Genomic DNA, 16,164 nt, shown 5'->3' on the forward strand with positions numbered 1-16,164 from the left:
TAAATACACAAAATGTTAATAGTACCAGCTGTAATTAGTGAAGGTTACTAAATTGGAAGGTTTGATTTCCCCACTATCCTCAGAAACTAAATAGAGTAAAATACAGTTTTTATGGTTGAGTTGCTGTCCTAACACATGAAGTGCCACCAGAACAAAAATACCTGAAGAAGTAGTCAGGTGACAGGAAAAAAACCCCTTCAGTTTAAATGTATCTGGAAGTAGAAGCAAGATGATGTGGTGGCTACAATTAAGTTGCATGGAGTTCAAGATCAAACACATGGTAAAACAGTAACATTTTCAATTTGTTTTCCATCCTTGTTACTGTAGAAGATAATGGGGAAATTTAATTTTCCGGTAGCCCTCTTCACAGGAAATCAGAATGTGTCCTTAATAGAAATTGAAGACTTATTAAGGAAGTTAAAGAGCAATTTGAAAAACTCAAGTGATGTAAGTACCAAGGAGAGATGCTATGCATTTGAAGGTTCTGAGAAAGCAGTGACACTGACAAGAATGTACAATATGAAGCCTCCAGCCCTGTGGGATCACCGTTGCTATTTGAATGAGCAACTAGTGAAAAATCTCATTCCTGCTCCACTTGTTTTGTAAGAAACTCATTTCCTGTAAAAGTAGATAGTGGCTACACCGATACTTGTTTCATCAGCACCCTCAGGTTGGATCATTATAGGTTCCTTATGCTGGCAAGTAAGGGTGAAGAGTGGGAACTTTAGGTTCTGTATAAAGCAGCAGTCTAGCCGAGGTGGAGACAGTAACTGAGAATGGGCAAGAGTGGAGCACATTGAACTGCCATGCTTCTGGTAATGAAGAAGGTTTTGTCTGGAGATACCTGTATGCATATGCACATATTCTAAGTGTTTAAAATAGCTCATTTTCATTGTAAATGATGAGTACTCTTAGCATAAGCAGCAGACTTAAATATTTGAACACCAGTAGTTTTGTATATCATGGAGAGATGAGATTGCTGGTGTTTCTGTCTGAGAAGCTGGCTAATTCAGTGTCACCTTTGTGCAAATGTACTGGAAGTATTCTTGCCATATCATGGATATTGACAGCTATGAAAGACTCATCTAAGACAATTAACTGAGGCTCATACTTAGTGCCTGTCAGTCATCTTGACTCAACACAGCTTAAAAATATCACTTAAGGTTCTGTTACAGTTGGCCAGTTGATCCTTCCTTGGCCCTCTGATGATTCAGAGATTCCAGTGAGGTTTGACTCTGCACTCAAGGTATCTTCTTTCCAGTTGTTTAGACTCACAAATTCAGGGTAGCTCTGCACTGGTAACAGTCTGCAAAAGATCTCTGCTAGTCTGCATTGCCCTAAAATCTATAATAGGAACTTCAGGTAGTCATTGCAGAATGGAAGAAAGGACATCTCCAGATGGGATACTGAGCTTCAGGGCTATTATCCACTATTATTGTATTATGCGTTTTTGGACATCTTTAATTCTGAAGAGCACACTTTGGTGCTGAGAAATGGTAAGTAGTGTTCAGGTAAACAGAAGCGTGCTGGATTGCATTGTATCAGAAAGCCCAGGAAATGCAACAACAGGTCCTTTGCACATAAAATATGTTAATTTTTGAGAATGGAAGGTATTTACTTACACTTTGTAGTCACAGAAACTTCTTGTATCCAAGAAGTATCTTGTCTCAAAAGAAATTAGTTTCAGTGAGATGCATATCTGTATGATGCACTTGGGACACATCTCTCCCAAGAGATATTAACCAGACCTTCAGTTACTTTGAGGTACTTATTTGAGCTCAAGAATGTTTTGTAATTATTGCTTCCTTGGGTTTTGGGATTTTTTTATGCCTTTAGCTCTTACACTCTTCTAAAGGTCTTGTTTTAGTTTTTTGGGTTTGCTGGCACAGGCAAGATGAAGAATTGTCTAAGGGTCTCATGATACTCAATCTCCTTGGTTTGGCCTTGTGTGTGGTGTGGTATGCTATCACGTGTGAATGTATGTGTAAATACTCAAAACAGAAGTTTCTTAACAGTTACTAGCGTTCTTGGAGATGTTGGTGTGTATGTTCACTAGCAGTATGGCTGGTCTCATTTTTTTCAGGATGTCTGTGGGAGTAACAGAGTTTGAGGGTTTGTTGCACATTCTTTTTGTCTGCCGGAAGGTGCTCAGGACACACATTCACAGTTGTGACTTTACATGTGAACAATTAATCTTGAAAAAAATGCTAGTTGGTGAGAATCTTTCTTGCATTATTAGTGGTGTATGATGCTGCTGGTAGAGGTGGTTGGGGTGAGGTTTTTTTGGTTTTGGTGCTTGATGCCTTTCCTAGAGTTTGACTACAGTGCTCATTAGGAGTGCATCTCCTTCCTTTCTGGTTCAGGATGTTCTTTCAGTCTATGTGTGTCCCAGCTACAAGGAATTTCTCTTCTTCAGAACCTTTTATTGTACTTTTGGTCACTTTGAGTTTATCAGAAAGAGGAGTTTTTGCTGTTTCAGTAAAAGTTTTAGTTACTTATATATCTCCTTTTAAACATTGACTACTCTGGAAACTACAAACACAGATATAACTTATTTTGCTGCTTTTAAGTCTAAAATATTTTCATCAACTTAACAGCCTTCTGCCAGCCACAAGTCAGTATATTTTCAGACTCCACACAGAGCTGTAGTGTCAATTGTGATGGGCCCTGGGATTCAGACAAAGCTAAAGAAAGCAGTCTTTCAGTCTCATTTGTACCTGTTTTCTTCATGATGTGGATGGGTATTCCCTTGATAGGTAGTGGCATTGTACTTGACAACAAGTGAGCTCTGGCTGTGTAAGTTGGACCTCCCTCTAATCCATATCTTAGTGGATTTTTAGAAGGTAGGAAATCTTCTAAAAGTGATGGCTGATTCTCAGTATAAACTTTTTTAGGTGTAAGTGTTCAAGTGATATTCTTTTCCCAAATACCAACATTAGGAGTCTTGGATTCTTCTTTGTCACCATGTATAAAAGAGCTAGCAAATTTTGTATGCTGTAGTGGTGGTGTCCACCACCACCCCAACAGTACAGAATTCATCCTCAGCTTGTGTTTTATGAATAAGGACAGTAGATTTTGCTTTGCTAGCATTGTATAAAGTATTTTTAAGATGAGTTTTAAGCATAGGAGTTTCTCTTTAATTGCTAAGTTTTTGTTGACACAGTGTCTAGATTTTCCAGTTTCTGTAGGGTTTTTTTTTTCTGTATGTTTTTAGAACTTCTAAGCTATGACAAAATAATCATGTTGACTTACATATTCTTTTACATTGACTGCTAATTGTGCTAGTTCTTCTAAGTGATTTCATGAGCCCTGGAGATGTCAGCTGTGCTAATACATTTTGTAGGGACAGCCTTGCTAGGCCAGGCCTAGCAGAGGGGTGTCTGCAAGATATTCTGTTTCCAGATGCATCACTGTATGAAAATAGCTGTGTTTCCTCCATAGCCAGCAGGCACACAAGGTTTGTGGAGTGCTTAGCTCAAAATAGTAAGCCATACCAGAACCTGAATGTGTTGGAAAGTGCACTGCAGATGTAGCCCAGCTGACTGCAACAGCTTGCTCATGTCTAGAAGTGTACCAGAAGTGGTACATTTCAGTCCAGCATTTCAGTCCAAACATTGAAATTAAAAAATCTGATGTTTATATTTGAAAATGGGGTTTATTAATTTTTTTCAGCATGTATGTACATAAGATAGTTTTATATTATGACTTGATTGGGCACTAGTTTTTAAGATGAGCTGTATCTTCACTTGCTAGCATTCCTCAAAGCATTCTGTCTTTGTTACAGAAGTTTCCGTATTTTTAAGTCTCTCATATTTAACTGTTAGTGCTTTGAGTGAAAGGAAGATATGCCCAAAATGTAAATGGACTCAAATCCAGGTATATCAACTTGCCTAGTAGATAATGAGGATGGAGAAAATATATATGTAAATATACGCTGGCCTTTTTTAACTGTTTTCATAGAGTACTAAGTGGCGTCATGTTAACAGGCATTCTTTCAGAAGTACCAATTAATTGTGAAAATGGGGTTTCTAAAGAAGAGTATTAGTAACATCAGGTTAGCAGTTAAAAAGTTGCTTTTCTTTCAGTTTTGGCACCAAGTACCTCTAAGGGGAGAAGGAAAACATGCAGGAACAATGAATATATTATGCCTTTACAGATGGCTGTCTAATATGGTAGTAAAGTCTAGATTTTATTTCTTCCTCAGTCGATTTTCCATGTAAAAGCATACTTGTGAGATTCTTGAATTTTTTTCTTTGAGAAATCTACTTGCCATTTTGTCTGAATTTAAGCTGTGCTGTGGAATACAGGTTAATTAGCTGTCTTCAACAGACAAAATTTAAGTTTGACAATGTTAAAATATCTCTTCCTACTTTGATGCATAAAAACAGTTTCTAGGTAAAAGAAGGGAACATCGAGCTTCCTGGAATCGTGTTGAGAGGTTAATGCATTTTAATTGGTTTTAAGCTAGACAGTAAGGTGGATAAATATGTTCTGACCTTGTTTAAAAAAAAACCAAACAAAAAACCCAAATACCCAACTTTGTGCAACCAACCTGTATTGTGTGTCATTTAAATTGTGATTTCTTTTGCAGGCCTTAGATGGTCAAAATATTTATAATGCTTGCTGTACCCTACGAATTGATTTTTCTAAATTGGTGAATTTGAATGTCAAGTACAACAACGATAAAAGCAGGGACTACACTCGTCCTGACCTTCCATCTGGTGATGGACAGCCAACACTGGACCCAGCTATTGCTGCAGCATTTGCAAAGGAGACATCCCTTCTAGGTATGATGTTGACTTTCTTCTTGTGTATTGCAAAGCCGCTTCATGAAAATATTCATTAGTCCTTCTAACAACTTCAATTGCAGTAGTGTCCAAAGGCCCATTTTGGGTTCATTCTATATTGTGATCTGAATTGTAGTAACATAACTATATTGTCTTTAGAAGTACTGCAAGAAATGAATGAAAACATGCATGACAAAATGACAAATGCACGAAGTGTTAGAAAAAGTCAAGTTAGTTCAGCTTTTTATCCTGTCTTTCCCTTTTTCATATGTTCATGTCTGTGGCCACCTTGCCCACCTTCCCACCAAGTTCGTAAGAGAGACTTAACATGATTTGAATGATTTCTTCATGCTATTATTTATTTGTAATATCGGATTATGAAAATAACATTTTGCTGATTTCCTTCAAGGAGGAAAGATTATGCTCTTGGCTTAAAAACCCCAAACCCTATGGTGCTAGTCTGTAATCTCTGTGAATAAAAGAAAGAAAATTTGTAGCTGCACTTCTAGTGCTATGGTATATGAGTTCTTAATATCTTGTCAGCCTTTGAGTTCATCAGAAATTGGTGAAATGCTCTGAGAAGGGTACAGATATATCTATCTTCTGACTATTACCAAAATAATCAATGCATACTCCTACTCCTGTCAAATTGTTTTTTGGTGAGAACACCTTTCACTCTTTAAAATGCAATAGCACTCAGATATAAAAGCTGATTTATTATGTTGTGATCATTGTTCTTCCCACTTGGTCTTTCTTATTTTTTTTTTCTTTCATAATTTCCCATTCTTGTTCTGAAGAAAACATAAAAACATCATAGATTACATCTACAGTCTGGGCCAAATTGAAGTAAGTTCTTGAGTTAATGTAGGAAAGAGGGGCCTTTTCTCTCTGTTACGAAAGAAGGCACTTAGTGAATGATGCGAGCCCAGGAAAAGGTGAATATTGTAGCTAGGGCTACTGAATGTTGTGCTGTATTTGCCCCTTTTCTGAAATCAGGTTACTTGAAGGATACATTTTCTATCTGGCTGTAAAGGACACACAAACCAAATTCCCCCAAATTCCAGAGTGCTTGACCTCACATCTTCAGTAGGACTTGCAAAATTATGTATTATTTGCAGCTACAGCAAAAGTTTTGGGAAGTAAAAAAATACTGTTAGGAACCTGAAATCTCAGAAAAAAACCTGTAGCTAAAGTTTTTCTTTCTCTTTTAACTTCCCATAATTTAAAAATTGAAATCTCTCATTTCATGCTTCGATTGGAAAGGTGGATGAGTGTTTGTGGAGAAGTTTGACACTGTAGAGATGAGTGCTGTAGAAACACCCTTGAGGCAATTAGTAATTCTTTTGTCAGCCCGCAATGACTAGAACATAGACATGGGGCTGCAGTATGAGTAGTAAGTAGACAAAAGCAAAGTAAAGCTGCTTATTAATGAGACCCAATATTAGGTATTGTAAGGCAGGGATTTAGGAGAGGGAAGAGTAAAGATTCATGAGTTATAAAACTGCCAAATGCAGCACTACTTATGTAACTCTAATTCTGACATTTTCCTGAATCCTGAGAAGTTGGTTTCTAGTCTCAGGCTTTACTAATGTATTTCCTTGTATATAATACTTAGAGTATGCATCAAATTAACAGATCCAATTTGCTTGGCGTGTTGAAATCACACTCTATGGATGCTTGGATCATTGCATTACTATGGATATCTTTAATTGGGGTTACTGTACTGTCTGCTGTTATCCAAGGTGACTTTAGTGGACTTTATGATCTAGTGCTTTAGGCCTGAAAGTCACTTAGGTACTCTTGATTTTTGTCTGCAAAAGTACATAAGTTTTCTGACATTTGATTTTAATTACTTATTCTTTTGTTTATATTACAAATAATTTCTAAAAAAATTGTGGAGATGACAGTCACAATAGCTAATTAAATATTTAAATTCATACTCCTTGGATGGACCTCCTTACATGAACTTCTTTTCCAAGCAGTATAAAAATAAAAGGTACACAACCTGAGTGACTTTCATTGCAGCCATGAAGCATTTTCAGAGAATCAGTGCAGTCAGTCATGTTTATTTTGATAAATAATGGAGATATTATGTTGTGTTGGCTTTTTCTTCTGTAAAAACATTCATTGTTTCAAATGGGACTTAAGGGAGCTGGGTATATTTTCTAACTCTTCTTGTGAAGAGTTAGAAATGTGGTATATGGTAACCTTGGTGTATGGTTAACAATCTGTCAAATGGGGATGGTTGGTACAGGGTTTTTTTTGTTGTTATTGTTAATTTTTTTCTAGATGACTTTTTACTGTTTTTACAGAATTTAAGCTCTACAGCCGAAAACCTTTAAAAAAAAAAAAAAGACTTCATAGTACTGTTGGTGCCTTAGTCTTTAGGATAATCATAAAAATGGTAATGGTGCTTGTTTGAATATGGAAGAACAGGATTCTCATCCTGGGCTGCTTACTATGTAAAAAGGCACAAAATATAAATGATGTAAATAAGTGGACAAAGGATCGAAGAATATAAAATGCTGGACTGGCTTAAAGTTTCTAAGGTTAGGGAGAGGTGTCTAGACCTACTAAAAGACTGGATATGGTCTAGTAAGACCTGGTAGCGTGTAATTTTCTAAAACTTAAATGATTTCGATTGACCTAGTATAAAATAAGTTGTATTTCCTTCTGGTGGACATCTGTCATATTTTACCGTCCTGGAAAAGTATTTTGATACTCTTTTACTGAACCCTGCATAATTTGCAAATACAGTGTTCATCAAATAAGATAAGGCTGTTCCTATATAAACTACATATAGTGCATATGTATGACAAGAACCTTTCATGAGCTCTGGCAGTAGCACACTCATCTCATGGCCCAGTGACTTGACCAGACAAAGCCAACATGTCTCTGCAGGGTCCGAGTTTCCTTGGAAGAAGAAAACATAAAAGCACAACTGAAGCTTTAGCGAAGGGTAACATGCTTCTTCAGAGAATTGGATTACAAAAGGCACAAAGCATGTTGACCTTGAATTTACAAGTTTGCCTGCCCGCCTCATGCTAAGGCTGTGGGAGATCTGTAAACCTCTTCACATGACCAGCTCCACGGCTGGATGTTTAGTCAGGCATCAAGTTGAAGTGAGGAATGTCTCTCAAATGATGGAAAATAAGGATGTAATGATGCAGGGAGCACAATTAATGTTTATTCTTACTGATTTAATCCACATTTACTTCAGACTATTTTGGTAAACTACACGCTTCAATCATTTTGGAGTGCAGTGAAAACAGTTTTGGTGTACAATAATGGTTATTTGAATAGAAAGTATTTTCTCATAGCTTTGCAGACTTGATCTGAAAAAAGTTTTCTACATTTCTCGTGTTAATTTGGGAACTCATTTCACAACCCTTTCAATGACTTTTAGTGGGATGTTCTGCTATGTAGAGTGGGTATGCAGCACTAGTAACTGATATAGGAAACTTTTTTTTTGACGACTTGTGTGTGTTTCGTAAAATATGCTTTATTTTAAAATTAGGGCTTCCTGTTGCAGCTGTTCCAGGAGCTCTGAGTCCTTTGGCTATTCCAAATGCTGCTGCTGCAGCTGCAGCTGCTGCTGCTGGCCGTGTGGGAATGCCTGGAGTTTCAGCTGGTGGCAATACCGTCCTCCTGGTTAGCAATTTAAATGAAGAGGTCAGTGAAACAATTTTACTTTTTTTACCCCCTCTTTAGTCATACTTCATTTGTCAGTATTTTATAATTTCTTTGCATTTGGTCTCTTACGTTTGGATTTTAAGCTCAAAGTATTTTTGCAGTTTTTTCTTTAATAATTCCCAGAGCTTGTTTTAAAGCCATTATTGTTAAATACATTTATTTTCCTAGGTAGCTAACTACTTAAAATATCCTTTGACAGTCAGCTACCTAGTTTTTTTTTTAAGAAAAATTTGGTAGCTACTACATGTTTGCCATTTTAATTGAAAGCTTTATTTTTACAAAATACCAGCTATTCTTTCCTTTGTAATTATAATCTTGTAAACTAGAATTTCTGTTTTGTTTCTAATTGTTTGCTGTTTCATTTCATGCTTGTATCTCACATTTTTGAGTCTTAATTTATGTGAACTACTCTAACACATTTTTCTTTGAAGGTTCTCCCAAAGACCTTGACGAGGCACTCTTCCAGTCTCTCTTAGTAATTTTTTTTTCTTTGCAGTTACTCATTTGTCTTAAAAAAAAAAAGTGGTGGCAAAGCATTTTCACCTTAACTGTATCTTTCTTGCTAACTCTGAAACTTAAAGGGATTAATTTAGTTTTGCATTTTTACTGTCCTTTACATTTATTTTGATGGCTGTGAAAGCTGGTATGAAATGTGGGAAGTTTGTATCAGTCTAGCTGTTCCATTTTTAACTGGCCTCTGTCACTGTAAATCATTAAGCTTTTTTTACCATCTAGTACTATTTTGTCATCCACAGTCTTGCATGTTAAAATGTTTTAGAGCAGAGTGCCATTTTGAAAGATATTTTGCCTGCATTTCATAACCAGCCATGCTTACGCAGTTAAAGTTTAAATTTTAAAATTTCTATTGCATGCTTTTTTTAATTTATTTTCATGTTGAGATGAAATGCTGTAGTTTACTCTTAATATGAATGTACTTTACCCATATTTGTCTTGGGTGACTACATTTTACTCAGTTTTTCTTGTACAGTACATAAACCAACCATTTTCTGACCAAATTCCTGCATTTCCTATGTACTGACCTATATTTTATTTTTTTTTTGTTCCCCACTTCCTTATTTTTTTTTTCTTCTGCATTGCTGTATTCCCTCCCCCATTTCATCCTTTTCCCTTTGTGTTCAACTTCCCTTTCCTTGTCTTTACCCAAATTCCCATGCCCTTCCCTGTCTTACCCTTCTCCTTGTCTTTGTCTACGTTCCCTGTCTCCATTCCCTATGTTCATGCTTCTGTGCTTGAACAAAATGTTCCTCGGACCAACTTGCCCCAATTAACCGCCTTGAAACCATGATCCATGACCACCTCACCATTCTGCGGGAACCACCCTTCGTTATGGATGATCTGTTCATCTCCGCTCTTCCTCGACTCTTCTCTCTTCTTGTCTTACGCTGCTTGCTCTTCTCTCCTTCTAAAGATGGTTACGCCCCAAAGTCTGTTTACCCTCTTCGGTATGTTATTGTTAGCACTATACTTTTATTATTGATTTGATTTTGTTTTTATGGTTTTTGTTTGGTTGTTTTTTGGTTTTTTTTGTTTCACCTTAATTCTTATTTGTAGCTAGCACTTTGGCTTAAAGTTGAATAGTAAATCTTTTGCTATTTTTCTTTTGCTGTTTAAATCTCTCCATAGACACAGATTTTCTTTTAATGCATGCTAATATATTTTGCATGGTCTTTAATTTTATATCATTCACATAGCTTTGAGGGTTTATCAGAAATTATTCTTTTCAAAATTCACTATTCAAAATCTTTATCTCCTTTATTCATTTGTGTGTGAGTTTGAGTGAGTGATCTTGTTGCTGTCTGAATGTTCCATTGATATGTCAAAATATATTACTTAGGTGACTGGCTTTAAAATGAACTTTTTCTTTTGGGTTACTTTTGACTTTGAAAAGGTGTTTATGGTGATGTGCAGCGTGTGAAGATTTTATACAATAAGAAAGATAGTGCTCTTATACAGATGGCTGATGGAAACCAGTCACAGCTGGGTAAGATTAGTTTTCTGTTTATATTCCCATTAGTCTAAGTGCTTGGAAATTAGGCTGTGTAAGATCAGGTGAACTAAGCGTGTTTATATTTGTCAGTCCGTCTCTTATCCTGGTTACCCACCAGATCCAAAATCTTTTTGTATGCACTTGTTTTCCAGAAGGTCTGCACAATATCCTAAATGAATTCAACAGCTGAATCATATGTGATGTTCCTTAAATAAAATGAGATACTCATAAAGAGTCTGCAGACCTAGTTTTTGATTCCAGTCTTTTAGCACACTGACTCTTTGATTTACTTGGGTGTTTTTCTTCTTTGCTTCTGTGACGTACCACAAGCTATTGAAAAGTAACACTCAATTGAGTTAACTTGTCTTTTTCAGCCATGAGCCATCTTAATGGACAAAAAATGTATGGAAAGATTATTCGGGTTACCCTTTCTAAACATCAGACAGTACAACTACCTCGAGAGGGACTTGATGACCAAGGGCTGACTAAAGATTTTGGTAATTCACCTTTGCACCGCTTCAAGAAACCCGGTTCAAAAAACTTTCAAAATATATTCCCTCCTTCTGCAACACTTCATCTGTCCAATATTCCGTAAGTTTTCGCTGTCAGTAAGCCAGTAATATTTATGTGAATCACAACACACCAAATTGACTAATGATTTCCTGCTTATGCTTATTTTCTTTCTGTCTGTAGACCATCAGTAGCAGAAGAGGATCTACGCACATTGTTTGCTAACACTGGAGGCACTGTGAAAGCATTTAAATTTTTTCAGTAAGTAGCTTTTCTGCACATAGCTCTAAAAAAAGAGTTTTTGCAGCACATCTTAAAAAGAAGTACATATCAGATAGCAAATGTTAGGAGCAACCACTGTTGTGTTACAGTTCCTAATTCCATTATTTTGTTTCAGAAGAGATCACAAGATGGCACTTCTTCAGATGTCAACAGTAGAAGAAGCTATTCAGGCTTTGATTGATCTTCACAACTACAATCTGGGAGAAAGTCACCATCTGAGAGTTTCTTTCTCTAAGTCAACTATTTAAAAAGGCAGATAGAGAATGAAGGTGTATTGCATTGTTTGGTGTTGTCACCTTTTGACTGTTCAGGAAAGTGGGGACCAGAGTTTGTCTTCTTTTTTTTAATTTTTTTTCATGCTGTTATCATTCCTCGATTGTTTAAAAAAAAAGGCAGTGATATTAACTGCTTTTCAACTGTTCAACTGTTGTTTAGATAAACCATTGTTTTGTTTAAAAGATTTCAAGTTAATACCACATTTTTTCAACTTAGTTAACGTACGTGCCTTAAAAAGGAAAATTAGTACTGCTGGAATTGCATAACTAGTAAAAAGCAAATTTGGTTGTCTGGGGCACATTGTTACATGATAATTTAAATATGTTTAGGCAGGGGTGTGTAAAAAGGTTAAGTTTTTTTTTTTCTCCTGCTTGATAGATTTCTTTATATGCTGGCTTGTCACTTATTTTTCTTTTTAATTGGATAAGATGCATTATGCTGAAAGAGAAAAATGACATTATTTGATTTTTGCTACTTTTTGCTTTGTGTTCTTTTTAAAAAAAGGCCTTTTGTATTTCATTGTTCTGGTCTAGATTCAGTTATGAATGTAGGCATTAGTTCAAATTAACAAGGTACAGAATATTAATTTCTTAAAGGACAAAAAGTGACTTCTGTGACTTTGAGCCCTACGTGAAAAGCATTGTGGAATCTTAACCTTTTTGTACACACTCTTGTGGGATGTATCATATAAATGTCAGCACTAAGTAATGTCTTGTTTGTGGCTGAATATTTTTCGTAGATGTTTTTGGAGTTGACATGACTTATGTGCATTTCAATATATATTGCCATCTTTAGTTTGTAATTAAGATATGGAATATGGTTGTGGATTTCTGAGCATGTACAGACTGGTCAAGCTAGTTCAGGAAATGGTGCATGTATTTTTCAATGAAGAAGAAAGTTTGCTGCAAATGCTTGCAGGAAATTTTGTGGCAGTTTCCTAAAACTGACAACCAGGTGGGACCAAAGTTTATGTGCCTTTAGTCTTAATTTACCTTGCATTGTAATATTCAGTTTTAATAAATCTCTTCAAAATATTTTGTATTTAGAAATTGATCTGACTTTACTATAAACATGGCTCAGAATCTGCAGATCCAGTTAATTTGAAAAACAGTTCACTGACAGTCTGAACTGTTACCTTGATTCTGTTTAAATGACCAATACTTTTTGAAATTGATGTACTTAGTTTCAAGATTCATAGATTCTGTTATCTATGTAGAAAAAAAAGGTCATGTATATTTTCTATTAGTTGAGTTTTTACATCTTTAGAATTGTAAAATTCAGTATAGTTTGAAAGTGGCACAATTAAAAATTAATTTTCTAACAAAGTTGGGAGGTTTGATGGTTGTTTAATTTCATTTTGTGTGTACTCTGCTTACCTCTGTAGCATGCTCAATAAACACTTCTGTAGCTCTGTATTCACCTTTTCTGTCTTTCTCTGCTGCTTTCTATCTCTCCTCTTCTTTGTTTTTCACTTCTACTGTGCTTCTAAATTCATGTTTATTCTCTGCCAGGGTGGGAAAAGGATAATACTAAAAACTACTATTTATGGCTTTTTACCATTAATCTGATGCTGTGAAAAATACCAACTCTTTATTTTCAGATAGTGACCCCTTTGCAGGCATATGTGCAAATTAAACATTTCCCACCCTGTTATAACTTACTGCTTCAAAGACATAACTTTTATTGTAGTTTGTTAGCTCTCTCTTCTATCTTTTTAGTTTTAAGCAGATTTATGCACTAAACGATCTCTCAGGTTTGCCATGCTCTCTTGCTGCAAGTTTCATCTTTCATTTTTTTGTGTCTGCTAAAGATTTTCTACTAATCATACAGTATACTCATGGGTGAAAGTAAGATTTAACATGAGATTTGTGGACAATACATGTTTGAGAACAGGATATTTCACCTTTTCAGAGTCATGGGTTCAAATGAATAATTAAATAGTTTGGACACTTCAGTAGTGTTTCTTTATATTACTTTGAACTGATTGTTGTGGGGGTTTTTTTCCCTTTGATTAGAAATAGGATTTTACACACTTGCCATTTAAATGTAACTGAATGATCCTGGAGCATTCAGTAAAAGCTGTGGGTGTTCAAATCAGAGCATTTTTCTGTCACTTTTCCCGTGCAGCCACTGTAGACACATTGATGTCAGAATACTTTGTGAACTGATGCCTTCCTTTGGGTTGGCTTTCAAATCAGTAAATAGCTTTCAGCTTTTAAAGGTTGTGGTACAATGTAGGGGACTTGCATTAATCTTAATACATTAAATAAAATGCATTTTATCGGAAGTACATCCAATATATGACTTAAGTTATACTCCAGGTATTTCAGTGATCACCCAGTCTGGTAGACTGGTATGAATGCTGGTAGAATCCTATTAATCCATACACAAAACTTGTGAATCAGCATCTTTTTAGAATTCAAGCACCCAAATGCATAGATGTGACTATTTCCAGTTGATTTAAGCAGTAGTTAAGGGTCTGACTGAGCTGATCTTTTACATTTTTCATCTGTACAATATGATGTCCCATATTTTTCTAAAATAAAGGTGTGTCAGATTTCCTTTTGTGTATCAGAATGTGCTTGTGTGTTTCAACGAGAAATGTGAATTGAAATTTGCCATTCCGTGAGTTCAGCTTGTGCTGAATCATTTCCACTCTAAAACGTGTATCAGATAGCATACAGTGATTGCCATATGTATCATTTTGAAATAAATGTAACATCTGCGCTGTTTGTGTACAAATGTAGGGGTTTATAGAAGGGTAACTTACCTATTTCTTGCCAGGCTTATTTCCTTAAAAAGAAGTTTCTATACTTTTCTCATTTTGAAAATTTCTGTGGCAAAAACCTCAAGGGAAAAAAGTATATATTGGCTTTGACTTGTTATAAATTCAGCAGCTTTTATTATGAGGTTATATTTGTATCAGCTAAAATTAAAAGTAATGACAGTAATAATTTTCATGAAAGCATTTTTTATTAATCTGAAGAAAATCACTGTTCAGTTATTGATACTTAGTCTTTAAAGTGGTATCTCTTCAGAAAATGCAGACTTAGTAATATCTTAACTCCTAGAACTTTGAAAAACTTGTTTTTCATGAGATGGTACTGCATTTTGTATAGTAATTTGTACATTTTTGTTGTTATAAAATGTAAATAAGTTTCTGTATTTTAGCTTTTCAGAATGTGAAAATGCAAAGCATCACTTTTATTAAAATTTTACTAAAAATAAGATTTCATTAATAACTTCTTACACTCCATGGAATTTTGAGTTTTCAGGGTGTTAGTAAAACTTTACCATAGGCATGGTGATTCTCCAAATGCAATTTTAGATTTTTAAAATAATTCTGCTATTTTGTCAGAGGGCAGTTGCTAATTTTTTTTTCTTTGTGAATTGTTACATTTTTCTCTGGTGGAGCAATGAAATCGGTTGGAGAAGTCCAAAAATAATTCTTTGATCAGGTAATGACCACTAGGAAATACAGTATGTAAATTAAACAAACCAAAACCTGATAGCATTCTAACTAGAAATTGTGGGAAAACCTCAGAGCGAAGTAAATACACTTAGAAATGTTTCTGTATATTGTGATTTAACATGTTATGGAAGGCACCTTTGCCCTGCAGGAATAACAGCTCATACGACTATTTGTTGCTTGCTATTTTTAGTGTTTTGCATTAATAATCAGTTTTATAAGCCATCTTACAAAACCAGTTTCTTTGATTCATTTTAAGTTTCCTTATGTTTTATAGTGTCTTACAGCGTGACAGGATCAATCAGATCTTGCTATCTGCAAGAATTAAGGCAGTGTGATTTCAAACTCTAGTTTACTCCAGATAATTTGTGTAATTCTGTGCTTAGATAATATGTAGTTCTGTTGAAACATTAGAAAAAAGAAATATGTTTTTCTCTGCCAACAGGAATATAAATTCACTAGTCCTGCTCAAGAAATGGTTTTCCCAGTATCAAATGTGTTTCAGTGAGGAAGGCTGCTCAAAGGGTTTGATTGCATTAGGTAGGGATGAGGCTGAAGTCCTTGTTCTGTTCCAGACCCTGAGACAACCTGACATTCAGAGTTTTGCTAAGGTGAACAAATCTAATAAATCACTAGGCAGAATGCCCCATGTCTCCTTGTCCTGGTGTGTGTAGAAAGGGCTATACATGTATGGTGACATCTGCAATATTTCTTACCTTCCAGGTTTATTGGGAAGCTGAGCAGCTGCAGCTTGCTAGTGTGGTTCCATCCATACAGAGGATAAGGAGAAAGAACTTTTTCTGAAATGATGGGATTGGGCATGGTATTTTCTACTTAATGGGCCTTTATAAAGTTAGTAGACTGCAGTAATCTTAGCTGTAGAGAATGATAACCTATTAAGAGTTATTCTGTAAATCCATTGGTATGGTAGAGCCAGTGACAAAGTTCCTGCACTGCTGAGGCATTATAGGCCACAATAATGAATCTTTAAAGAACTTCTTTACCTTGTTTTTCCCTTTAATGCAAGAATTTAGTATTATGTAATCTGAGTATCTTGAGCTTTGAAATTCTCTCCAGTGCACGTTTGGTCTTCAGGATAGTTAACAAAATAAGATTGGTGAGTTCCTGCTTCACCCTTA

The 16,164-nt window shown here is 35.5% G+C and overlaps 1 protein-coding gene across 7 annotated transcripts in view; it reads left to right on the forward strand.

Moving 5' to 3' along the window:
- PTBP2 (polypyrimidine tract binding protein 2) overlaps positions 1-14,118 on the forward strand; it is a 45,655-nt gene extending 31,537 nt beyond the window's left edge. For 4 of the 7 annotated variants that reach the window (XM_085068138.1, XM_085068145.1, XM_085068144.1 and 1 more), the window contains 7 exons: positions 4,592-4,787; positions 8,305-8,459; positions 9,910-9,943; positions 10,390-10,482; positions 10,863-11,079; positions 11,182-11,259; positions 11,396-14,118. In XM_085068138.1, the coding sequence (XP_084924264.1) occupies positions 4,592-4,787; positions 8,305-8,459; positions 9,910-9,943; positions 10,390-10,482; positions 10,863-11,079; positions 11,182-11,259; positions 11,396-11,528 (906 nt within the window). In that variant the 3' untranslated portion in view covers positions 11,529-14,118. The remainder of the gene's footprint in view (positions 1-4,591; positions 4,788-8,304; positions 8,460-9,909; positions 9,944-10,389; positions 10,483-10,862; positions 11,080-11,181; positions 11,260-11,395) is intronic. The other 3 variants (XM_085068139.1, XM_085068140.1, XM_085068141.1) reach the window with 3 other exon arrangements.
- The last annotated feature ends 2,046 nt before the right edge of the window (positions 14,119-16,164 follow it).

This window comes from Lichenostomus cassidix, chromosome 8 (assembly GCF_008360975.1).
Source record: "Lichenostomus cassidix isolate B80296 chromosome 8, HeHo_3.0, whole genome shotgun sequence".
Taxonomy (NCBI): domain Eukaryota; kingdom Metazoa; phylum Chordata; class Aves; order Passeriformes; family Meliphagidae; genus Lichenostomus; species Lichenostomus cassidix.